Source organism: Erythrolamprus reginae, chromosome 1 (genome assembly GCF_031021105.1).
Source record: "Erythrolamprus reginae isolate rEryReg1 chromosome 1, rEryReg1.hap1, whole genome shotgun sequence".
Taxonomy (NCBI): Eukaryota; Metazoa; Chordata; class Lepidosauria; order Squamata; family Dipsadidae; genus Erythrolamprus; species Erythrolamprus reginae.
The window spans coordinates 181,727,281-181,754,592 of record NC_091950.1 but is presented as its reverse complement, the minus strand read 5'-3'; the positions used below and the strand labels follow the sequence as shown (position 1 = coordinate 181,754,592).

Genomic DNA, 27,312 nt, shown 5'->3' with positions numbered 1-27,312 from the left:
GAGCTCCATCCCAGAGCACCCAATTTGCATTGAAAGATGTTGAAAGAAAATGCAAGGAGTCCTGCATAATCCACATCTACAGTGTGGTAGTAAAAATTTTGGTAGTCCTTCACTGAGCCCAACCTACAAAAATACAACCTTCAAGAATCGTGCCTTTTTAGAACTCTGACTTATGCAGGAGAAAATTTAAAAAACAAAATCCTGGTTAACATTTATATGTCTGCGGAGAGGGGCGGCATACAAATCTAATAAATTATTATTGTTGTTGTTGTTATTATTATTATTATTATTATTATTATTATTATAATATAATTATTATTTTTATTATTATTATTATTATTATTATTATTATTATTATTATTATTATATAAATTAGGGGGGAAATCTCGAACATATCCAACTGTAATAAGAGGGCTGTCCATAGTTGTTGAAACTACTGTATTTCTCATTTGCTGAGCAAACTTTGGGTCATACAAGAGCAGAGACTGGCTAGGAACAATTAGCATCTGATATTTGTGGGATGTTTTCCAAAAGAGCTGAACTCACTTTAGACATAATTTAGTTTAGAGAATTGGATAATTTCCAGTATCTTGGAGTAAAGAACTTGCCCCATTTAGCTCTTTTCCATTTAAGCAGCATCTATCTGCTTCATTTCCCAACTATTCCTAACTGAAGTAACAACAATATATACCCTGGCATAGCACCGATTCTCAGATAAATTGAGTAGCAGAATTAATTTTTAAAGAGTTCTGATAGATATTGCAGTAGAGACAAAAGTTCATTAATGTAAAAAGATTCACAGTTTGTTTGAACGTAGGAAGTGAAATCCTTCAGTTCTTACAACACATCCATGTACCGTGTTTCCCTGAAAATAAGACCCTGTCTTATATTTTGTTGAACCCTGAAATAAGCGCTTGGCCTTAATGCCATGCACTCAAAAGCCTGATTGGCTTATTATCAGGGGATGTCCTTTGGGGGGGGGGCAGCGTACAAGGCTGGGAATTAAGACTTGTATACAAACCAAAAGCTATTTTTAATCTGGAAGATTTTAAAAAATTATTCTTTCTAATTAAAAAACAAACAAACTAGAAATTCTGGAGGTATTTCCAGGGATTTATAAGCATCTCTTAGATTTATTAAAATTGCTGTAGAAGAAATAACAAAATTCAAAAATAAGAAAGTTGATAAAGAGAGCAGATGGAGTAAAGTTAATGGTGACAAGAGCTGAATAAAATGACAATAATCAGATTGTTGTTGGGGGGGATGTTGGGATTTTTTTTGGGGGGGGGGATGCATAGCACAAAATAAGGACTTGGAAATAGAAGTAAATTAGATTTTTAAAAAGCTGTCCTATTATTTCTAACTGCAGATCACAAGAAACCAGGTTTTAACATTAGCTAAACGCATTTAGCAGACAGCTAAATGAAGAGAAGGGATCCACAATACCAAGAGACACCCAGATGAATTATGAGCTTTGTAATTCCCACAAAGAACACAAGCGGCTCATCTCAAAGAAGCAACACTATAACAAGCAAGAAAGAGTCCTTGAACTTAGATACAGCTTCTTTCTTCCCTTCTTTAGACCCGCCATTCAAGGGCAGGCTAAGATCCAGCAGCACTTATCCATGCCTGGATTGTTCAAGCAGTGACATTTACAATGGAAAAGGCACCTCCTTGTCTAAGTGGGCCAACTGCATTAGCAGGGAAGAGAACTCCGGGCTGCTTGTCTATACTTGCGGAGCCACTTCAAGCTGGAAAGAAAATTGGAAAGCAGAGATCCATGGAAATGGGCCTCTGAGGTAAATCGGGAGGGAGAGGAAGGAGGTCCGTTGGGGATTCAAATATCTCTACGGTATTACAGAAGATGCAAGGCTACATCTAACTGATTCATCCGGCTAATTAAAAAAGCATTAAAAAAAGCAACCCCAAATAAGAAAACACTGATAACTATACAAAATGCAGTGAAGCAAGAGTTCTTAAACTTTGCGATATTGGGATAGTCTCTAAAATAGTCAATGCATGTGTGTGATCTCCTGTTGAAAGACACGAAACTTTAACTAACTGAATAAAATTGCTGTGATTGGCACCTGGCTTTGACCCCCGCCTCAGTTTGCCTAGATAAGCCTCCTGCAGGTTTGCTCAAGCAAAACAGAAATGAGTTTCGACAGCTTTGCCTAGACCAGTGATGGTGAACCTGTGGCATAGATGCCACAGGTGGCACGCAGAGCCATATCTGCTGGCACACAGGCCATTGCCGTATCTCAGCTCTAACGTGCATGTGCGTGCCGGCCAGTTGGCTTTTGGCTCACACGGAGGCTGTGGGAGGGCATTTTTGGCTTACAAAGGGCCTCCAGGGGAATGGAGGAGAGCATTTTTGCCCTCTCAAGGCTCCAGGGAAGCCTCTAGAGCAGTGGTTCTCAACCTTGCTAACGCCACAACCCCTTAATACAGTTCCTCATGCTGTGGTGACCCCCAATCATAAGTCTAGTGCCAATTTTCCCAACAGAGCTTTAAGCTGATTGGAAGGAAGGTCAGAGGGGCACCCCCACTGTAAACACCTGATTGGTCCAATTGTAAGAATATGTTCCAAGGCACCAGAACAGAAGCTTTAGTTCCTAACACCATGGGAAATTTGTCTTTTCTAAAGGTCTTAGGCGACCCCTGTGAAATGGTCTTTCGACCCCCAAAGGGGTCCCAATCCCCATGTTGAGAACCACTGCTCTAGAGCCTGGGAAGGGCAAAAACAGGGCCTGCGGGGCCCACCAGAATTTGGGAAACGGGCCTACTGGCCCCACCAGAAGTTGAAAAATGGGCTATTTCTGGTCTCCAGGGGGAGGGGAGGCCATTTTCACCCTCTCAAGACATTGAATTATGGGTGTGGGCACTTGCGCATGCACAACAGCGTGAGCGCATGCACAACAGCGTGAGCGCACGCACTTTTGGCACCCATGCGAAAAAAGGTTCGCCATCACTGGCGTACACAGACTGATCTGCTTTAAAAGTATCAGTTTTGAAAGATTTTTCCTTAACTTGAAATTGACCACTTCCCTCACTTTTTTTTGTTTAAAATGTATTGCTCTGCAGCCTCTAGCAGAGGATTTATAATGGCTATATAAATTTCCAACAGGAAGATTATTATGCCACATTAAGCATTCCCAAAGCTGGACAAGGTAATAATGCAGCAACTATCCTTAGAGCAAAGTCAGGATATAGTTCCTTCTTTTATGTGCAGAGTCCTGAATTAATCTTAAGAATCTTATGAGACGATGCAAGGGAATACTGTAAGCTGCTGGTATAGCGTGCCTGCGGCTCCCAGCCCTGGGCTACTGGCTGCCAGTGCAATCACACTGTTTTTGATGTATAGAACAGCAAACAGCTTACTCTCTTGCAAACCCTGCTTCTCCAATCTCTCTGCTCGGTGGGGAAGGGAAAAGGTCAGGAAAAGGAGAGATTGCTACAGAAAGTATTTGCTTTTCTTTCCTCCCCCCCCAAACACAAACAGCTTATCAGCTATTTATTTATTTAGCAAATGGCATAACAAAATTGACTGACAATATATACTAATATTTCACCTAAATTAAAAAATAAATTAAATATAAATAAATACGTTAAAAGATCCATATTCAGATACAAATGTCTAGGTCATCTAACCACTGAAGAGCAGCATCGTTTATCTGGAAAAAAAATAGAATCTGGAATGAGATATACCGTCAGCTTACAGCCAATCATGATGTAATCTACAGTTTGACATGTGACCCTTCACAGTCACATTGAGGGGTGGATGCTGTACCCCATTTAAAAGTGAATTTCTGCAGATGTCATGTGTTGTGCCAATCCTATGTAGATTTGTCCACTGCTGGCAAGGTAGAACTTGGCACCTAGGATCATATGTCTTTTTCGTTAGGCCATTGAGCAACTGATTTGGCTTATACTATTTCGTTTATTGTGCTCTCTTACAATTCCTTCCTCTCCAAACTCTCTGCTCTGAGAGTAAGGGGAGGGCGAGGGTAAGACAAAGGAGAAATTGCTACACAATCATGTTTCCTCCCCTCATCCTATAGTGGAGAAGTTAGAAAAGAAGAAATTTCAAGAGAATAAGCTGTTGTGTCCAGGCCCAGGACAATGCATACGGACTGTGATGGAGATCACGTGGGCTTAGGGATGCTGCAAAGTTTGTAAATTGACTGCAAATTCATTCTTCCACGCTATTTAAGTTCAAACGGCCACTAAATGAGTGGTATAAATGACTTGATAAAATTATCTATCAAATTTGTACGTTCATATTCTTAAACTGAGAAATAAATTTGTTTCCACTTCATTATAGACAGCGTGGTCATATTATTATTATTATTATTATTATTATTATTATTATTATTATTAATTAAATTTATATGCTGCCCCTCTCCGCAGACTAATATGTGGGGCTCTACATAGAATCTCAGAAAAGCCCTTTACGCAATTCCACAGGAAGAATATATTGGAAATTAACTCTCAAAAGACCAAAATCATGAGTTTGACCAGAAGACATGAAAGTCATGCCAGGCATATAAATAGGCACTCAAGCAATCGTGTAATTTGAACATCACTTTTCCTACATTCATGAAGTAGGGAACCTCATGCCTCCGATTCAGCCTATAATGCTAAAATTTGTATATATTTCATCTTCATTTCTTGCAAAAGAGAGTAGCTTTATTCTTGCTGCCCTCAAATTATTTGCAATAAAAAAAACTGGCACAGATGTTATATTACACACAGCTGGGTCTTCCTCTGGTTTAGGCTTACTGGAACAAGCTCAATCCAATGGACTGACACGTCATAGCAACATCATCAGAAAAGCAAACCCATGCCATTGGGTGACTAATTGTTACCCATTTGCTTAATATACTTCCAGCAGTGCGGAGCAAGCTCTTCTCACTAAAGCAACAATCCTGTCCATCCATCCTATGATGGCTCTATTTTTAACCAAGAATGGACTACATGAGCCATAAATATAGGGGTGAGGAATTTGAGTGATTTAGCCTTCCCAAAAAAATTTCATGTAAAAATAAAGATAGGCAAGAATCACCACCACCTGACTTAAAACTTATAAAAACGAAGAGAAGATAATTCAGCAGGAATGCACTTGACTACCCTGTTTTCCCCAGAATAAGACATCCTTTGATAATCAGCCCAGTCAAGTGCTTATTTCAGGGTTTAAAAAAAATATAAGACTGGGTCTTAGTTTCGGGGAAACACGGTATATTTTAAAGTACTTTCATATATGACAAATTCCTCTTCTCAAACAAGGGGATATGAATCTCTGTTCCCTGACTAGAATCCTAAAAAATTGCATAGGTGGCTTTTGCAAAAACTAGTACAAAAGTCAGAATATTCTATAAACAGATTTACGGTTTATGTTGTAGTTTTAAATTTTCCTTTTGTTGAGCTCTGTTTCTGTCCTCCCATTAGCTAAAGAACAGATCTAAATCTACAAGAACTGGCTTATGATAATACAAGAGCAACATTAAAGGAAAATGTTTTCACTTCAATAGAATCTGGAAAGGAATCAACATTAATTAGCTCTACATTTCTTCCTTACCTGCAACAGAATTGGGCCGAGGCATTCCTAACGAGCCACAGTTTTGAATGTAAGTAACGGGGCCATCTCCAGAAGATGCTTCCACTTTTGACAAACTTTCAGAGGATCCTGTTGTCTCCTCTTCTGCAACTGGTGAACAATTATCTGTCCTTCGGTCAATAATTCCTTGGTGGACACCAGTTCTGAGATTTCCTTCTTTAGACCATTCTAAACTTGATCCACTCCGGTCATCATTTTCAGATGAACTTGTTACTGTCCCTAAAAACCCAACAAACACAAATCCATAAAAATACACTTCTGGGTAAGAGTAGTATAGTTTTGGTTCCACCCACACAATCATGGGAAACTTCGAATTGACATAAGGAGAAATGATAGTTATGTGACCCATCTGGCAAGTCTACAAGTTCTTTCATGTCACTTTAAATCATAATCCTTGGGAAAATATAGGATCTTCACTGTGAATGTTCTTAGTTTTGACTATATGTACTGCACGCCTCTTAGCATTCAAGAAAACATGCCATGAAAACTACTAACGTTTTACTGCAATGACTAACAACTCAAGCACTATAAAATACTGTATGTAAAAATTTGAAGAAAGCCTAATGGTATGCTTCCATTGGACAGAATTATTAAAGGTTTTGATCTTTTAAAAACTTGGTTTTTTGATATATTATGAAAGAAAACTCCCTCCTGGTTTTCTAATTGAAGGAAGAGGTTTTCCACTCAAGTCTGTAACCCTGAAAATAAGGCAATTTGCCAAATGCCCCCCTCTCTCCTTTTGGCCACTAGCCCAGATTCTTCTCTTCTTTAGCTCACTGGAAAAGACGACATTCTGCCTTTACTTTTTTTTTTAATGCCAGTAGAGGCACAGACAATTTCAGCTAAGGCAATAAAACACCAAAAAGAGAAGGAAAGCTATCTGAGCCAGTAAAAAGTGTGGGAGGAGGAGGGGAAGGTAGTCTTCCACTCAAAGGAGCTACTGGCCCAGAATAACATAGCAGGAATGAAAACAGAATAGAAGCCGACTTAAGTGGCCTAGAAGAACAACTATTTTCACGGTTGAGCAAAGCTTGCCCTCCCTCCACAAGAAAACCTTACAAAAGGCATAGTTATTAAACTGTGTACCGAATGAACATTAATGCTAGTAATATATTTGCACACATAAACCTTAAAAAAAACCAAACTCAAAAAGGCCTGGTAAGTTTGGAAAATGGTCCCTTATCAAACAAATGAAGAATAAGTAGATTTTATAAGGAACCCGTGGAACATTTCATTATTAGTGTTGTGTTCTTTTAATGCTGTGAAGTGACTTGAAGGTTGTATGAATGAAAAGATAGGAAAGGTAAACTAAACACATAAATGCAAACAGAAGAAACTCAGTCCATCATTTCAGTTCATTTTAAATTTTCTCTTTGGAAAACCACTACCGTCTTCCAATATTTGCTGGGAAGTATGTGTTACAGACTGATGCATCTTATGTATTTTTCTAACAGCACTGAGAATAAATTATATGAATTTAATGTACATTGAGACAGATACTCTTTTTGTACTGCCACGTCACAGGGAAATATATAAGTTCACAAAAATTGTAAGAAATCTTATTTGTATTTATTTGTCAAATTTATGTAGCTGCCCATTTCACAGAAAGCAACTCTTAGGTGTCCAGCTTGCACACTTACTTCAAATATATATTTTTTGAAATTTATACAGGCCAGTGTTGTTTTTTTCAGAATAAGAAAACCAATTTTCCAGGCAATTAAACATGGCATGGTAACTTCCAATTAACATAGACATCATGGTGGCGATGAGCCTTCTGCTGAGCAATAGGGCACTAGGTCATCCGTAGGCACAATATATGCACAATTGTTTCCATATTTTAGACTGGAGTTCCTCAACCTTTCAGGCTTTGTGGACCGATGGGGGAGAGGAGGGGAAAAGGAGAGGGTTCTGGACAACTGGTTGGCAAGTGCATTCGTGCACACAGCTCCCTTTGCACGAGCTGCGTGAACATGCATCTGCTGCTCACATAAATACAGTGTGAGTGCACACACTTGCCTGCTGTTTATGCAAATGGGGATGCACACGTGTGCTTGCTCGTTTGCCCGTTTCCACGACCCAGTTGCACACAGCTCACGTCCCATTAGTGGGCCATGGGCCATAGGTTGGGGGCCCCTGTTTTATTTTCTGTATACGGAAGTACATTATTGGTGGCTTTAGGTTAATAATGACTGGACAATGGTTAGCGGTAGATCTCCAAGATTTTGCACACAAGCCTTGCCTATACCTAGTCCTAGCTAATACTATTGAACAATTCACCCATCACCACCACACAGCTCAGATGCCACAAATCCACTGCATGTAACATGTTTGGGAATACAGGTAATCCTTGACTAATTACAACGGAACTGAAAAAAGTGATTTACAGTGTTCCCTCAAATTTCACAGGGGATGCATTTCGAGACCACCCGCGAAAGTCGAATTTCCGTGAAGTAGAGATGCGGAAGTAAATACAGTAATACCTCATGATACGAACTTAATTGGTGCAAGGAGGAGGTTCGTAAGACGAATGGTTCGTAAGACGAAACATTGTTTCCCATAGGAAACAATGTAAAGTCAATTAATCCGTGCAACCAAAAAAACCCCCGCAAAAAAACCGGCTTTTGGCGACTGCTGGGAAGCCGCGCGGCTGTTTTAAAAGGTGACAGCCGGCCTGGGGGGCTTCCCAGCACCCCCCCGAACCCGGGTTCGGGGTGGGTGCTGGCAAGCCCCCCAGGCCGGCTGCGAACTTTTAAAACAGTCGCACCGCTTCCCAGCTGTCTCCTGAAGCCGAACGCTAAAGCCGAACTTCCGCGTTCGGCTTCGGGAGACAGCTGGGAAGCGGCGTGCCTGTTTTAAAAGGTCACAGCCGGCCTGGGGGGCTTCCCAGCACCCCCCTGAACCCCGAACTCGGGTTCGGGGGGGTGCTGGCAAGCCCCCCAGGCCGGCTGCGACCTTTTAAAACAGGTGCGCCGCTTCCCAGCTGTCTCCTGAAGCCGAACGCTAAAGCCGAACTTCCGCGTTCGGCTTTGGGAGACAGCTGGGAAGCGGCGCGGCTGTTTTAAAAGGTGACAGCCGGTCTGGGGGGCTTCCCAGCAACCTCCCGAACCAAACCCGGGGTTCAGAAAAATTTTGCCTCTTCTTACGAACTTTGTTTGAGTTACGAACCGGCGTTCGGGAGGCTTCTGGGAAGCCCCGCCGCCCAGCTGTCACCTTTTAAAACAGCCGCGCGGCTTCCCAGCAGTCTCCGAACGCCGGTTCGTAACTCAAAAAAAGTTCGTAAGAAGAGGCAAAATTTTTCTGAACCCCGGGTTCGTATCACGAGTTGTTCGTAAGACGAGGGGTTCGTATCTTGAGGTACCACTGTACAGTGGTACCTCGACATATGAGTTTAATTCGTTCCAGACCCGAGCTCATAAGTCGATCAACTCGCATCTCAAACGAATGCCTTTAGACTTGGTTTTTCATGCCGAGATAACCAGAAGCAAGGAGATTCTTGCGCCACCTAGCGGAAGCTCGGTTCGTATCCCGAATTTGAGCTCGGGTGTCGAACAGAAATTTCGCTCGCATCGCGGCTCGTAACTTGGAATACTCGCATGTGGAGCAGCTCGTATCTAGAGGTACTACTGTACACTATTTTTGTCTATGAACAGTGTCACAAGCCTTCCCTTAACACTTTAAACCCCTAAATTGCAATTTCCCATTCCCTTAGCAACCATTTAGATTATTACTTACCATGTTTATTTATTAAAGTTTATTAAAAAAATATTTATTAAAGGCGGACGAAAGTTTGGCGATGACATATGACGTCATCGGGCGGGAAAAACCGTGGTTTGGGGGGGGGAACCACAAAGTATTTTTAAATTAATATTTTTTTTAAACCGTGGTATAGACTTTTTGCGAAGTTCGAACCCGCGAAACTCGAGGGAACACTGTATTACCGTTTTTCACTAATATAGTTGCAGCAATAGCATGGTCACATGATCAAAATTCAGGTGTTGGGCAACAGCCTATGGCGTCTGCAGTTCCCAGGGTCGTGTGATCCCCTTTTCTAACCTTCTAACCCAGTGATGGCGAATATTTCCGGCACTAAGTGCTGAAGCTCCATGAAAAGGAGCTGCCCAGAGTGCATGTGCTTGTCCAAAAATGAACTTCTAGTTTCTGGCATGCGCATGTGCACACGGGCCAGCTAGTGTCCCAGGTTTCTGATGCATGCATGCATGTGCGACAATCAGCTGACCAGCACGCATGGTCACACAGGAAAATGGAAAGACCAGCTCTTCCAGCTTCTGTCACTGCTGCACGCGAGAAAGTCAGCTGATCATCACATGCGCCTGCCCGCTAGAAACCCAGAAGAGGAACGAATGATGCCGCGTGTGTCAGGCGACATGGCTCCGCATGCCACTTCGGAAACACATACCATAGGTTCGCCACCATGGTTCTAACCAATATTCTTGATTTACGGCTACAGTTAATCTTAAATTTTCCTTTGCTAAGTAGGACATTTGATAAGTGAGTTTTGCCCCATTTTACAACCTTTCTTGCCACAATTGTTAAGTGAGTCACTGCAATTGTTAAGTTAGTAACATGACTGTTAGGTGAATCTGGCTTCCCCATGGACTTTGCTTGCCAGAAGGTTGCCTTTGCCTTCCAGATGAGATTCAGGGATAATGTCAACTCTGAAGATACTTCCAACAATATCATAGTGGTACTGAAATCTGAAGACAGGACTTTGAAATTCTTAACTATTATACCATAGCAACATTTATCTGTTTCTACAGAAAACCTACACTGCTCAAAAAAAAAAAAGGGAACACTCAAATAACACATCCTAGATCTGAATGAGATATTCTCATTGAATACTTTGTTCTGTACAAAGTTGAATGTGCACAACAGCATGTGAAATTGATTGTCAATCAGTGTTGCTTCCTAAGTGGATTTCACAGAAGTTTGATTTACTTGGAGTTATATTGTGTTGTTTAAGTGCTCCCTTTATTTTTTTGAGCAGTGTACCATCTTCCCCATCCAACATATACCTCTGAAAACCACAGTCTTGTAATAATGAAGTCAGATTTTTCAGCCCCTTCTAGCCCAATAAGTAAACAGAACACAATTACATACCTAAAAAAATACTCAAAGGAATTCCAGAAAATGACATAGTATTGAACGAAAGATCACTTTACATTAAAAAGAAACTGGAGTCGCGGCACTATCAGGAATTAAGATAAGAGAGCTTCAGTTCCATTTTCTTTGCAGCCTTTGCCGACACACGCACACAAAAAGCAAGCTACAAAAGAGGCAGCCAGAAGTGACTGCATTTTCGGGAATTAAACTGCTTACCTATAATTCCACTGTCCTTGCTTTCCAACGTGGAGCTTGGGCTGCTAATGGTCCCACAGGGACTACTTTTGTTGGCCGCTGTTTTGTCGGCACAGCTATTCAGAGTAGAGCAGGGACTATCGGTGCTAGGCGACGTAGTGCTGCTTGTTAGGGTGGAACAAGGACTGACTCCTTGACTAGCTACTGTGCACTAAAAAATGAATGAAACAAAGAATTAACAAACACAGCACAGATCAATCCACAAAGAGAACAGTTCATATTCAGCAGGGGGGGGGGACGGGGGACCCTGCACAGACATACAAAATCCCCCTGGAAGTTTCTCAGAATGATCTGTTGAATATTTTTCAGGGAGTTAGTACAGCCATGACCACATAAGACAATAAATCAACTTATGGACCTTTGATACTCTAGGTCAGAACGGTACAGGAATCTCTGAAATACTGGTGAAAAAGCATCAAGCCAGCAATGCCAAACCCAACAATTGGGCTTTCAGGGTGAAGGTAAAATGCTGATTATACATCATTAGCTTTTTAAACAAAGAAAACTCTCCCCCCAAACCAGAGCCATATAGATTTTATTTAAAACTATTCGGTCATAACTGATTATAAGTTTAGAATGAAGCAGATTAATAAACCACATACTCTTTTAGACAGAGATTCCATTCTTTAAACATTTTGTAGAAGATTTTCCTATATCACGCTAAATTATAAATTTGTCTATATATTTGTCTGTATGATATATTTTAATGTAATAGAGAGAGAGAGTTCACATGCAAAATACAGTGCAAGTTGCACTGTAAAAAATATCATCTCCAGTCATGATTCAAAACAGATTTCCCAATGCCATACAAAAATTGTATAGAGTTAATTTTTCTGCCAGGAGAGAATTTCATTAAGCTTTTCTCCATAGATCTAGCAAGTCAAGTACAATAACCTGCATCACTTTGGCCTTACACAAGAAAAGGGTAAGAGCTAAGTATTTTATAAAATATTTTCGAGGTCAAGTAGTTTGAATCATCTGAATTAGAAAACAATTACTCAATCGTATTCTAATCATTCTATGTGGTGTAGAAAAAGCAAAAAAGCAACAACCCATCAATGAATATATTACTTATTTATTTCAGGTAGGCTACAATTGAATCCAACATCTCTGTTGCTAAGTTAGACACTTAAAGTGAGTTTTGTCCCATTTTACAACTTTTTAGCCCCAATTGTTAAGCAATAGACTAGATTAGACTAGACTAGAATTCTTTATTGGCCAAGTGTGATTGGATACCGAAGGAAATTGCCATTCATGCATATGTTCGCAGTGTACATAAAAGAAAAGATAAATTTGTCAAAAATCACGACGTACAGGATTTAGGGTACAAATAAGCAATTAGGAAACAATCAATATTAATACAAGCAACAAGTTACAGTCATACAATCATAAGTGGAAGGAGATGAGGATAGGAATGATGAGAAGACTAAAAGTAATAGTAATGCGGCCTTAGGGAATAGTTGTACAGTGGCGAGGGAATTATTTGTTTAGCAAAGTGACGACATTTGGGGGAAAACTGTGTCTAATTGTGACATGATGTTTAAACAAATCTAGAATTCACATTGACTTGGCTTATTAGAAGGTCACAAAAGAAGACACTGTAACTGTCATAAATATGAGTTAGCTGCCAAGCACCTGACTTTTCATTATGTGACCATGTGGATTTGCAACAGTTGTATGTGTGAAAAATGGTCATAAGTCACTATCTTCAATGTAACTTTGAACAGTCAATAAATGAACTGTGTTAAGTTGAGGAGTATCTGTAGTTATTTGTATGACACGTTTACATGCTCTAGTATAATATTTTGAAAGAAAAAAATGTGTAGCATCTTAGATTGAGACTATTTTCCATTCACATACCATAGTTTCATGTTTTTCTTCTGTGGAGATATGGGCAGAAGTTGGAAGACCTTCTCCCAGTAAAAACCCAAGTCTTGTCATCAATTCCTGAGCTGCTGGTGAACAGCTTGATTCCTTCTCTGACTTTGCTTCTGTTAAAAAATGGTAATTTCAAGGGAACAAAAAAGATTAATTAATGTTCGTATTTACTTCAAATGAGTGTAGCGTCCAACATAAAAGTAGACAATGAAATTTAAACAAATTATTATCAACAAATATTATTTTGCCATATTCTAACAAAACTCTATCTAAAAATGGACCTTTAATGTCCAATTATTAAATAGAACTCCCTATATAAAGGGAGATCTTAGCACACTTTTACCTTCTGAAACTGAAGAATGAAACAATATGTAAATACTAGCTCTGCAATCTAGAACTAAATTATTTCAGTTTTGCATCCAACATGAGTTTTTAGAATGTAAATAATTCCTCCCCCCGCTTCAGAATCTGAAGACGCTGTTTTTTCCATGGATTAAAACACAAAAATACATAGAATATATTTGTAAGAGTATATGGTCATATATGAGCTTCTTTTATATATGTGTGTGCCTGTGTGATTGTATGCATGTATCTGAACACTTATACTGATATCTATATTCTTATGGAAACTGAGAGCAACATCTAAAACGATTCAGACTGGGAGATGACAAAAACAATCAATGTGATTTTTTTCCCCAGGCTCTTCTATGCTAACAAAACAAACCTTTGAAATTGCCTACCAGTGTAATACGGTAATGTCTCATGACTGATCATATGAAACAATTCAGCTATGCTACCAACCAAAATACTTTCAGGCTTCCTGGATGTTATAGTGCTATACAGTGTTCCCTCGATTTTCGCGGGGATGCGTTCCGAGACCGCCAGCGAAAGTCGAATTTCCACGAAGTAGAGATGCGGAAGTAAATACAATATTTTTGGCTATGAACAGTATCCCAAGCCTTCCCTTAACACTTTAAACCCCTAAATTGCAATTTCCCATTCCCTTAGCAGCCATTTAGATTATTACTCATCATGTTTATTTATTAAAGTTTATTTTTAAAAATGTTTTTTAAAGGCAGACGAAAGTTTGGCAATGGCATATGACGTCATCGGGGCGGGAAAAACTGTGGTATGGGGGGGAAACCGCGAAGTATTTTTTAATTAATATTTTTGAAAAACCGTGGTATAGACGTTTCGCGAAGTTCGAACCCACAAAAATCGAGGGAACACTGTATTTGGTTCTTTGACTTGCTAAGTTTCTGTTAAATAAATATGTTTAACAAATTTGTTGTGTGTTTTAAATTGCATCAAGAATTCCATGAGTGAACAAACACGGACGGTTGTTTTAGAACTGCATTTGTTAGTACTCTGTCCAAATGGTCAGGTTGGTAATATATAAACAAGCCAACAAATGTATGGTTGTATGGATTGATGTAATATAACGTAAAAATATCTGCTATGTTCTGATTGACTGTAATGATGCAAGTGGTCATAAGAGGGAGTTAGAGATCACGGCTCATTGCTCTCTGTTGTTTCATTCTGATTGATTCTTTGATAGTGATCTCTGTGTTATGCTCTGTTACTCTGATGTGCTTGTAGGCTGTATTATCTTTGTTGAATGTATACGAAAAAGACAAACTGGTAAGAAGATTGTTGTACTTCTAGAGACTGACTGATCTGAATGTGTATAACCTAGACTGTTTATTTAGACTGTGCTATTTCTTAAGAGTAAGCACTATATGCACTTTAACGTATCTGTGTGTGTGACTGGATAATTACTCATATCTGCTGCAATGCCTTTTTTCTGCATGCATGTCCTTGGTAACTCAATGGTTGCTCTGCACACATCTTAACAGCATTTAATTCTTGCAATCAGATAATATTCCAGCATACTACTCCTCCCACACACAAAATGAATCAGAAAATTAATAAGTGAAACAACTTGGCTCCAGAATTGTGGGCTCTCCAACACTGGAGATTGGACAACATCTAAATGAAATCTATCTGTCTGTCTGTCTAGGGCAGGGGTTCCCAAACTTTTTACACAGGGGGCCAGTTCACTGTCCCTCGGACTCTTGGAGGGCCGGACTATAAAAAAAACTATGAACAAATGCCTATGCACACTACACATACCTTATTTTAAAGTAAAAAACAAAATGGGAACATAGTATTTAGGGGAGGGGGGAAGAAGTCTGAAATTCATATATGTTTATGTTTTGTTTTTAATTTTCTTTTGTTAACATCTGATTGGCTATAAAAGGTTTTCTTGGCTTATAGAAAAATGTATAAAGAAAGAAGGAAGCACTTTGGCATAATGGTTAATAAGTTAGAAATATAATTGGTGTTGTACTTTTTTGAGGAGGGAATTTAATTAAAAGAAAATGCATGTAACTGGATGACAAAATTAGAAAAAAAACTTTTGCAACTTTTTTGATGACTGATATTAATTACTAACAAAATACCACATTTTATTCATGGAAAATTAGATGTGCTCCTGTCACTCACCCACGGGCCGGATAAATGGCCTCAGCGGGCCGCATGCGGCCCACGGGCCGTAGTTTGTGGACCGCTGGTCTAGGGTTTCCTGCTTAAGCAGGGGGCTGGACTAGAAGGCCTCCAAGCTCCTTTCCAACTGTTAAATAGATTCAACAGCTGGAAAGGAGGTGTTTAAATTGGAGAAACATCCTCACCCATGGCTGATACCATAATCCAGTTGTACTATTATTTAATATAAGTTATAGACAGAAATTCCAACCAGAATTTGCCAACACAGCATTGATTAACCTAGAGTAGCAAGATAGTCAGCAAGTAAATTTAACAAATAATAATTGATGTGCTAAAAAATAAAACAATCTTAATAACAAGAGGATTTTAAATGATGTCCATTTACAGGAGAAATTCCAAAGCAAGATTCCATGTGCTTTGGTTCTACTTGGCAATCCATTTTCTTACAAATTTTTTAGAAAGAAATTTCTAAAATGCTCTGAAGATCTTCTTGCAACTAACTACTCCAGAAAGGGAGGCTTGTCTATTTCTCAGCATTCTCTATAATGTATATCACAGTTTTGCTTGGTTCCATCCAAATTCTTATAATCTGTCCCTTGCCAGCCACATCTCTAGAGACCTTTTAATGAGCCGTAGAAGCTAAGGGAATCTTCATGTCCAAACAGAGTTACCGTAATTCTGAATACCAGATGCTCAAGACAAGAAGGGGAATGCTCTTGTCATCATATAACACTTGTATAAGCTTTGCACACAGATTTAACAGCTGTTTCTTGTTAGAGACAAAAAAAGTTACAGCAGCAACCTGATTACAAGAAAAAGACAATGATTAATCTACACAACGCACAATTCCTGTAATGTGCAATGTGGTTGACATTACAAAAAAAGCAAATTTGTGAGTCAAGAGATTCAAATAACTTGCCGAAACCCATATTGTGGAAAGTCAACAACAGGTTAACTAAGTTTACTCAACCCAATGAAACATAGTTTTGTTTATTCTCCTTTATTGGTACAGTTTGTTTAATCAGGCCTTTTCAATAACTACGGTAGCTAGTTTCGCATGTCATATCAAAACAAGACAAGACAAACTTAATGTATTTCTGTGAACAAATGAAACAATTTTGTCTTCTTCTCTAATGTATTAATTTTTCCTTCAAAACTAATCCTTTAAAAAAAAACTTTACTTCAAGTAGCCTTTTCACGGATGAATGTTTTGTGAAAAGTACAGGATGAAGTAAAAGGGCTAATTTAGAATCAAAGATATTTGGTGGCTGATATGTATTGAGAAGGCCTTCTTTTTACAATTTATGAAGCAGCCAGTGCTTTCCTAACAACAGAAAACCCAATTTATATTACTGATTAGAGACAAATCAAATCTCTCTGAATGCCATTCAATCCAGGTCATTTATCCCACCTATTAAACCTGCCAAATATTCAATATGCCTAAATCAAAATATTGCAATTTAATTATCGCTGGCCCACAATTATGAGCCAAAAGACCTTCACTCTGAACAGCTCCACAAGCATAGCCTCCAGGGACAAGCAAATAAACTTTCTCCCAAATCAGAACTGGTTTTTCCTAGCTAAAATAAACAAATTGAATAGGTAGGCATTAGAGAGAACACCTAATAAGGGGCGGCATACAAATCCAATAAATAGATAGATAGATAGATAGATAGATAGATAGATAGATAGATAGATAGATAGATAAATAAATAAATAAATAAACAATAAAGACTTTATTTTTCATTTTTATAATGAAAGCTAAAATATATTATCTTATGTCTCTGTCTTCCCCTGTATCCCCCAAAATAAGACATGATAATCAGCTCAATCAGTCTTTTGAGTGCCAAGGGCTTTATTTCAGGGTTCAAAAAAATATAAGACAGGGTCTTATTTTGGGGAAAACACGGTATGCATTCACATAATGCCTGCTATGCCAAAAATCTTACTTAGCAATGGCTTTGCTATCTTAGCTATTTGAGTCCATTCATGAAGGTCCTTTCTAAAAAAAACAAAAAACCCAAAACCAATTGCTGTAATTCCTACAGCAATTTTTACATGATTAAAACAATGAAGAATAACAGTCAAAACTAATCTGTGCACCTGTAATGTCTATGATTTCTTCTACCTATTTTATCAAACATTGCAACTTAATTTATTTTTGTTAGAATGTGTTATTTTTAATATATTAAGTAAAAATAATACATATAGACTAGTGATTGTGTGGCATCCTGTCATGTGGGACTAATAGAGTGGAGATTTAAATCAACTAACTAGCAAAATGAATGCATTTCTTCAGATTTATATGATGTTCTTTACTCGCTTTTCTGGATTTCAAGCCCTAGCTAGATAAACAGAACTAGTAATAAATAGGGCACTGGAGATAATAGAAGAATTTTTATGCACTATTAACTACAATGTTTCTTCTACAAAAAAGGCATCACCTTTTCATAACTAAACTGCCAATCCTTCCCAGCCACTGCATCTCATAGAATAAAAGAATGAGCATAGCGTTTTGAAGGAAAGAATGAATACATTATAACTGTCAAACATTTTAGGCTTGACATCTATGATAGCATTAATATACATAAAACTACAATTTTACAATTGGAAATTGTAATAGTGAATTGTTTTAGCTCTCCATTAATTTCCTCAATCTATGGGAAAAAATGGAGGCATAAACACTATGTTGTAGAAATTAGCTTTGCTATACCCAAAGGAGAATCAAGGCCACAGTAGATTTCTCATTAAAGAATGGGAGGGGGCAGACTAAACTTCCAATTCTGATAGAAAAATCTATGCCTCAAATAGCAAGAGATTTTTGAGAGTTCAAGCTCCCAAAAAGAAAAAAGAAAGAAAAGAAACCCCCATGGAGATAATTTACTGAACTAGATGTTATATACTGATTTTGCTGACCAGGCTATAAATCTAAAATATAATGCAGGAGAAATTATTATTATTATATTACAAATACTTATAGAGCATTTGATTGTAATTTCTCACTGACATTCACTGAAACTGCACTCTGTTACGCCGTGGTCAAATTTAATGAACATGGAACTTTTCAAGAATACCAATTAACTCCAAGGTCAGGCTGTTACTAGTCTTGCTGACACAGTCATCTATTGTTATTGCTGTCTGATTTAGCAAGCTTTTCATGGCTGTGGCAAGGCACATCACTTTAACGTGGCGTAAGTGGAACACTGTGATTTGAAGGGGGGGGGGGAATAACAACCTGGAAACAAGTTTAGAAACTAACTCCAAGCAGGCCTCTCACATTAAAAGTAACACCCACACACCCACACACACTAAATTTCGCTTGAAGATTAGGTACACATCATCCTTCCCGAATGTCAAGCATCCAAACGCAAGCATACATTCACCGATGCAAGGTCTGTAAAACGCTTATCCCCTTTTCCCTTTCAAGGCAAAAATGAAGCAATTCCAAATATACTGTCTTACCATTCTGGTTAGGTTCTGTTGGCTCCAACACCTTCCTCATTGGAACGGCAACTGTATCTGCCGGTATGCGAGGACTTTCCACATACTTGGGCTTCCTAACTGGACCTGAAATGGGGGGGAAAATGTACTTACTATTACATTTTGTAATATTTTTTTCCAAAGGGATTACAGATTCCCAGAAAGTAGTACAATCAGAATAAGACTAAAAGCAGAAGTTCCATCGTGCAACCAATGTCCTCGACATACGCTATAGTAGTGATCACAGCAATCTCTCTCATACTTCCACTTGTGCAGTCTGTTGTCAGGGGGAAAAGCAGCAACAGCAAGCTGTATTTAGGCTCACTTTTTGGAATGTAAACTCTTCTGTAGAACAAAAGCAGATTCCTAGCTGTGATGCCCCTGAAGCAGCCTCCAGCATATGTAAAGAGGGTGGCTCCGACATCATGATCAAAAGCCACACAAGCATCAGCACTGGCCCTCTGGAGGCCAAATCCCTTTTTTTCACTTCAATTGGAAGATAACCCTTGTTTACAAGAATAATCTTTGAAACTGGGAGGCAATGATTACAAAGGCAGCTTGCAGCATTAGCCCTCTTAATACCCCCGGTCTATAGCTTTATATTACTGAGTACTGTATTTTGGGCCAAATCGATGACGCACACAGGTCAGTGATGAGATTTTAAAAAGAGGGGGGAAAATATCCGTTTGGCAGCGGTCTCAGTATTTTTATTTTAAAAGAGACCTACAGCAATTTGCCCATGGTGAAGCCAAAGCATATTCAGTATTTCAGAAGCATGTCTTTTCACTTGGGTCAATGGGGAGATAAACTGTTGATCAAACATATTTCACCAAGTTTAAAAGAAAGAAGGGAAAAAAAGCCCTAAGTACATTCATTAGGGTATTTAAATTATTAATGACGATGTACTTTACCATATGCAACAATTGATAGGAGCATTAAAGGAACAATAGAATGTGTAGTCACAATGAAAATACTGCCATCTAAAGTTTCTTTAGAGAAAGGTTTTCAGTACTGAGGCAATAGCTTTAATTTGGGCTGTTTTATTTACATCCTCATTGCAATCCCCCAGGGGTGAAATTCAGCAGATTCTGACAGGTTCCGCAGCACCAATAGCAGAAATTTTGAGTAGTTAGGAGAACCAGCAAATACCACCTCTGGATGGCCCCAGAGTGGGGAGAGAATGAGGATTTTGCAATATCCTTTCCCCCAGGAATGGGAAAGGGAATGGGGATTTTGCAGTATCCTTCCCCCAGGAGTGGAAAGTGAATGGGGATTTTGCAGTATCCTTCTCCCAGGAGTGGAAAGTGAATGGGGATTTTGCAGTATCCTTCCCCCAGGAGTGGGAAGGGAATGGAGATTTTGCAGTATCCTTCCCCCAGGAGTGGAAAGTGAATGGGGATTTTGCAATATCCTTCCCCCAGGAGTGGGAAGGGAATGGGGATTTTGCAGTATCCTTCCCCCCAGGAGTGGGAAGGGAATGGGGATTTTGCAGTATCCTTCCCCCCAGGAGTGGAAAGGGAATGAGGATTGTGCAGTATCCTTCCCCCCAGGAGTGGAAAGGGAATGGGGATTTTGCAGTATCCTTCCCCCAGGAGTGGAAAGTGAATGGGGATTTTGCAGTATCCTTCCCCCAGGAGTGGGAAGGGAATGGGGATTTTGCAGTATCCTTCCCCCAGGAGTGGGAAGGGAATGGGGATTTTGCAGTATCCTTCCCCCAGGAGTGGAAAGTGAATGGGGATTTTGCAGTATCCTTCCCCCAGGAGTGGGAAGGGAATGGGGATTTTGCAGTATCCTTCCCCCAGGAGTGGAAAGTGAATGGGGATTTTGCAGTATCCTTCTCCCAGGAGTGGAAAGTGAATGGGGATTTTGCAGTATCCTTCCCCCAGGAGTGGGAAGGGAATGGAGATTTTGCAGTATCCTTCCCCCAGGAGTGGAAAGTGAATGGGGATTTTGCAATATCCTTCCCCCAGGAGTGGGAAGGGAATGGGGATTTTGCAGTATCCTTCCCCCCAGGAGTGGGAAGGGAATGGGGATTTTGCAGTATCCTTCCCCCCAGGAGTGGAAAGGGAATGAGGATTGTGCAGTATCCTTCCCCCCAGGAGTGGAAAGGGAATGGGGATTTTGCAGTATCCTTCCCCCAGGAGTGGAAAGTGAATGGGGATTTTGCAGTATCCTTCCCCCAGGAGTGGGAAGGGAATGGGGATTTTGCAGTATCCTTCCCCCAGGAGTGGGAAGGGAATGGGGATTTTGCAGTATCCTTCCCCCAGGAGTGGAAAGTGAATGGGGATTTTGCAGTATCCTTCCCCCAGGAGTGGGAAGGGAATGGGGATTTTGCAGTATCCTTCCCCCAGGAGTGGGAAGGGAATGGGGATTTTGCAGTATCCTTCCCCCAGGAGTGGAAAGTGAATGGGGATTTTGCAATATCCTTCCCCCAGGAGTGGGAAGGGAATGGAGATTTTGCAGTATCCTTCCCCCAGGAGTGGGAAGGGAATGGGGATTTTGCAGTATCCTTCCCCCAGGAGTGGGAAGGGAATGGAGATTTTGCAGTATCCTTCCCCCAGGAGTGGGAAGGGAATGGGGATTTTGCAGTATCCTTCCCCCAGGAGTGGGAAGGGAATGGGGATTTTGCAATATCCTTCCCCCAGGAGTGGGAAGGGAATGGGGATTTTGCAGTATCCTTCCCCCAGGAGTGGAAAGTGAATGGGGATTTTGCAATATCCTTCCCCCAGGAGTGGAAAGGGAATGGGGATTTTGCAGTATCCTTCCCCCCAGGAGTGGGAAGGGAATGGGGATTTTGCAGTATCCTTCCCCCCAGGAGTGGAAAGGGAATGAGGATTGTGCAGTATCCTTCCCCCCAGTTGTGGAAAGGGAATGGGGATTTTGCAGTATCCTTCCCCCAGGAGTGGGAAGGGAATGGGGATTTTGCAGTATCCTTCCCCCAGGAGTGGAAAGTGAATGGGGATTTTGCAATATCCTTCCCCCAGGAGTGGGAAGGGAATGGAGATTTTGCAGTATCCTTCCCCCAGGAGTGGAAAGTGAATGGGGATTTTGCAATATCCTTCCCCCAGGAGTGGGAAGGGAATGGAGATTTTGCAGTATCCTTCCCCCAGGAGTGGGAAGGGAATGGGGATTTTGCAGTATCCTTCCCCCAGGAGTGGAAAGTGAATGGGGATTTTGCAATATCCTTCCCCCAGGAGTGGGAAGGGAATGGGGATTTTGCAGTATCCTTCCCCCAGGAGTGGGGAGGGAATGGGGATTTTGCAGTATCCTTCCCCTGGATTGGGGAAGGAATGGAGATTATCCTTCCCCCAGGAGTAGGTGGGAATGGGAATGGAGATTTTGCAGTATTCTTCTCCTGTCACGCCGACAGAACCAGTAGGGAAAATCTTTGAATTTCACCCCTGCTATTTCCCCTACCCAACCTCGTAACCGAACTACTATTACAAGTAAGATCCACAGTACCACCCACAGCTGCCATCCCCATTGCATTTTCACTGCTACACCATTTATACCATTGCCATGAACTGAAACAGCACTCATGAAGAAATGCTACATTTTGCAGTAACCGTTATCCATCATTTCGTCAAAGCTTTACGCTGCAGCTCCCGCCAATGTATACTGGGGGTATACAGATAGTCCTCAATTTACAAGATCATTTAATGACCATTCAAAATTACATACAGCACCGCAAAAAGTGACTTATGACCATTTAAAAGAATTATAACCTTTGCAGCATCCTCATAGTCATGCGATCCAAATTCAGATGCTTGGCAACTGGTTCATATTTATGACCGTTGCTGTGGCCCCAAAGGTCACGGGATCCCCTTTTGCGATTATCTGACAAACAAAGTCAATGGGGAAGCCAGATTCACTTAACAACCAGGTTACTAATTTATCAATTGCATTTATTCACTTAACAACTGTTGTAAGAAAGGTTGTAAGATGTGGACTACCTGTAGTTTACATGTCTTTAATTATCTATTTTGTTTCTTTAAAAGTTCTTTTAGCATGCACTTAACAACATAAATGTTGTGGTCAGTTGTGGTCTTACGTTGTGGACTATCTGTAGTTTACATGCCTTTAATTATCTATTTTGTTCTTTTAGCATGAATTTTTATAGGGGACAAAATAAAACCAGCAAAGTATTTATTTGACTTAATTTCAATTCTTGCAGCTCTACCTAATTGCTAATTGTACTATTTTCTATTTCATAGTTGAATTATAGTGATGCTGGATTTTTGAAGCCAAATAGGCTTTCAGTTAGGAAGAGGGAAACTTCCAATACAGTAAGATTATTCTTAAACCTAGCTATATTTTCACTGGGTAACTTTTTTACTACGTCCAACAATAAACCATCCACAGCTTCAATATCTTAATAACAACTCTCTTTCCTGAGGGTGGGAGAAAAAACAAAATGTATGTTCTTGCCTATTTTGGCTCTATCAGAGACTAAAATTGGCTATCTGCAAAAGGCTATTTAATTCAAAAGCTTTGTAGACTTTGGTACAGCATAAAAATACAAGATAGGGAAAAAAAATAAGAATTTTACTAATGGGATTATGCAAAACACTGAATGCAAGAATTTCAAATTCAAAATACTCTAGGTTCAGCTGTGAAGTACCTTATTTTAAATGCAAAATATGCCACCTTGAACACTTGAAAAACATTGTTTCAAGCAAGGAAACACTTCAGCTCCACACCTCCAAAAACGTTCAAAATGTCCAATTTGCATATGAGGTAGAGTACATTTGTGCATTTGAGATGCAACGTTTCAGGTTTAAGATGGTTCAATCTGAAATGTTTTGCACAGCCTTAATTAATCATGATTTTGCTTCCAGAGCCTCAAGTGGACTTTCAAATTAAATTATTCATAATTGTCCTTATTCTGAATTTACTGGAACGTTGTTTTCTTTACAGTATTGTCTCTGGGTCATAAACTGTGGTTTTTTAAAAACTGCATAGAGTTTTAAATTTCAATAATATAACCATACCAACCCATGTATAAAATAAAAATAGCTTTTATTCTGTACTTCACCTTGGCAGTCAATCAAGTTCATATTAAAACCGGCAGCCTATTCTTTTCTTCAATCTAGTAGTAACTAATCTAAGCATGGCAATATTTATTTTCTTACACAGAGAAGTAGTAAGAAGATATAGGCCAATTATAGTAAGTTTAAAATGAGTTCCACCAGAAATAACTTCAGTTGCCTAGATCTGAAACACAAAAAAACATTCATACCTGTTTGTTGGGATACGGAGAAGTTACTCTAACCTTCCCACTTTTGGGACTAGAGCAGTGGACTGCAACCTTAAACACTGGAAGAGTTCTTTGGGTCAGTTTCCCACAGAAAACCAGGAGCCACAAGAACTGGGTGGGTGTGGCCAACTTGATGTCACTCACTTCCACCAAATCACGTAATACCACCAGCCACGCCTACTCAAGTTTTGTGGTTCTGTGTTTTCTTTTCTATGGGAAAAAAACATGCAGAAGTAAAAAAAAATCACCAAAATCTCACACGCGCAAACATCCCCTTGAGAGATCTTGCTCTTGCGCATGCGCAGAAAGCAAAAAATACCAAAACTTCAAGATAAAACATGGTGGTGCCTGAAGGACTGGCACCAGAGCGGTCATGCACAAATTGCGCAATTTGGTAGCCGCTACCAGTGCGGTTGCCTACCACACTGGTAGCAACCCACCACTGGAATACAGGCATTTCTCTCTTTGTCTCCCTCTCCCCCATCTCCCTCTCTAACTACCTCTCTGTCATTTCTTTCTCTTTGTTCCCCCTCCCATCTGTTTCATACTCCTTCTTTCTTCCTTCCTCTTTCCCACTCCCTTCCTCTCTCTCTCCCTCTGTCTAGCATCACAAAGTTACTCATTCCTCACGTAATAACTATCATCTCCAATAATTATCGTCATCATCATCACAATATCATCAACAACAACAGAGTTAGAAGGGACCTTGGAGGTTTTCTAGTCCAACCCTGTTTAGGCAGAAAATCTTTCACCATCTGCTTAAAAACTTCCAGTGTTGTAGCATTCACAACTTCTGGAGGCCAGTTGTTCCACTGGTCAATTGTTCTGTCAGGAAATTTCTCCTCAGTTCTAAGTTGCTTCTGTCCACCCATTGCTCCTTGTCCTACCTTCATATTCTTTGGAGAATACCTGGACTCCCTCTTCTTGGTGGCAACCCCTGAGATATTGGAACACTGCTTTCATGTCTCCTCTAGTCCTTCTTTTCATTAAACTAACATACCCAGTTCCTGCAACTGTTCTTCATATGTTTTAGCCTCCAGTCCCTCATCATCTTTGTTGCTCTTCTCGGCACTCTTTCTAAAGACTCATCATCATAGTCGTTAAAATTAATAGGAACTGTATTTTATCCTTTACAGAGAGCATCATGGAATTTGGGACATTGATTGTTGTGTTACAGATGTTATAAATCCCTGTCAGGATTTTAGGGGGAATACTCTTTCATTCTCTCCCTTTCTCTCTCTTTTCCCCTCTCATTCTCTTTCCTTCCCCCTCTCTCATTCTCCCTTTCTCTTTCATTTCCCTCTTCTCTCATTCTCTTTCCCTCTCCCTTTCTCTCTCTTCCTCTCCCTGCCTCTCTTCTCTCTCTCACTCACTCTTCCTTTCTCCCTTTCCCCCACCCCACTCCCAGGGAATAACTGTAAGGAAATTTGGCACACTCTTTGTCTCTGGAAAGATACAAAAATAAACTTTGTGTTACAAAAGGAGTGACTCTCAGTGCCAAGAGGTTGCCTCAAGGGGAGCAGATGGGGCTGAATAACTCTCCCTCTCTCTCACTGCCCAACTGCAGCAGGAAAAGGCAGGCAGTCCTCTCTATCTCTCATCTCTCTCTTTCTCTCTACCTCTCTCTCATATTTCTGTTTCTCTCTCTCTCTCACACGCACATGCAAGTTCCTTCTTGAACCATTTCCAAAAACAGGCGATGGTTGTTTTTTTGTTTTTTTGCTGATGTTATTTTTTTTCTTCTTCTTTAGGTACTTTTTACCAGATTTAAATAAAGAGTCATTTCTGGTTCCCAGATAAATGAAGTTTTTTCGACCCCCTGCTGTGTCTGTCAGCTGGCTTCTCCCCTCCCCCACTTGCCCTCCCCTCCCCCTCCCTCCTCGCCTGTCCTGAGAGGAGATAGGTGATGTGGCGGATGGAGACTCGCTCCATATTCCAGAGTGGGTCCAAAGCACCCCTCTACCTGCCTCTTTTCCCGACCCTTGTTGGGAGACTTTTCTCCGTGCTAAGTTTAAGTGCAAAAGCAACAAACAGCTGTGGAAGCAGTGAGACAATGGCTGAGACATGTTTCCCCATATTCCTCTTGCTGCCTCCGTGCCTGCTTGCTGCTCTTGCACTTAAAACTTAGCGCACTGCACAATGGGGGAGAGGGCATCACATCCTCCTCCACCTGGAGCCCAATATGTCGTGTAGCATTGCCTGCAGCCAGGCGGCCCAGCCAAGTGTCTCAGTGCGGAGAAAAGCCACATGTCTCCCCCAGCAACAGAGGTGCAAACAGCGCCAAGGGCCAGAAAAAGAGGCAAGTAGAGGGGCACTACGTTTTCGTTCTGGAATACAGAGCAAGTCTCCATCTGTCGCAGTCGCACTTCTCAGGAGTGAGAGGGGCCATCCAGGGGTGGGATTATCTGTCAGGGAGCTGCAGAAGAGGGCCCAAAGAGCCGCATGTGGCTCTAGAGCTGAACGTTGCCAACCTACGGACTTGAGGAAGAACAACTGAGGGATATATACAATCCCATGTAACATCCCCTTATAAATACAGTTATATTTTATATATTATACAGTACTCAGTTACTCAGCTATACTGAATGAGGGAAAACAACAAAGTTCCTTTAGCCTCTGAAAAAAAGGAAAAACTGTAAGAAGCTGGAGGGTCTAGAGCGACTAACCCACCACAGACAACTTGTCACAGGACAACTTGCTGTGGGGCAATTAATAAATTGCATTAATCATTTTATTCAGTTACTTTTATTATTGGTGACAATGTTTTCATAAAAATTATTGTAACACTTTTATTTCTGGATTGACTTTCTTTATTACTTTTGGTCACGGTTCTGTTGGAATTCATTTCACTTTTGTGTTGTTGAATTGTCTCATGGCAAGTAGTCCTGTGGCAAGCTGGCCACAGAAAGTTGTCCTGCAGTGAGTTGGCCTATTCTGAAGCTTTGTTTTCGTGCAAGAAAGCATAAAAATAAAGAAGCCAAATCAATAGCGATGGGCAAGTGAGAGAGGTCTATATATAGATAAAATGTGTAAGGAAATCCAGCATCAATAAAAGAGTGTCTTCCTTATTCAAATAACTGAGAAAGCAGATAATCCATGCAAAATATTTACAAGTAGTAGTAGTAGTAAAAACTGTAATGAAAGTCCCAAGAATTTCAAACGTGCAGCATCATAGATCAGTGTTTTTCAACCAGTGTGC

At 40.3% G+C, this 27,312-nt stretch overlaps 1 protein-coding gene across 3 annotated transcripts in view; it reads right to left on the bottom strand.

The window, feature by feature from the left end:
* The window catches only part of TANC1 (tetratricopeptide repeat, ankyrin repeat and coiled-coil containing 1), a 206,029-nt gene that overhangs the window by 59,460 nt on the left and 119,257 nt on the right, over positions 1–27,312 (bottom strand). For all 3 annotated transcript variants that reach the window (XM_070731570.1, XM_070731572.1, XM_070731571.1), the window contains exons 4-7: positions 18,839–18,943; positions 12,854–12,984; positions 10,955–11,144; positions 5,579–5,836 (exon numbers count right to left, since the gene is read on the bottom strand). In XM_070731570.1, coding sequence (XP_070587671.1) covers positions 5,579–5,836; positions 10,955–11,144; positions 12,854–12,984; positions 18,839–18,943 — 684 coding nt within the window. The remainder of the gene's footprint in view (positions 1–5,578; positions 5,837–10,954; positions 11,145–12,853; positions 12,985–18,838; positions 18,944–27,312) is intronic.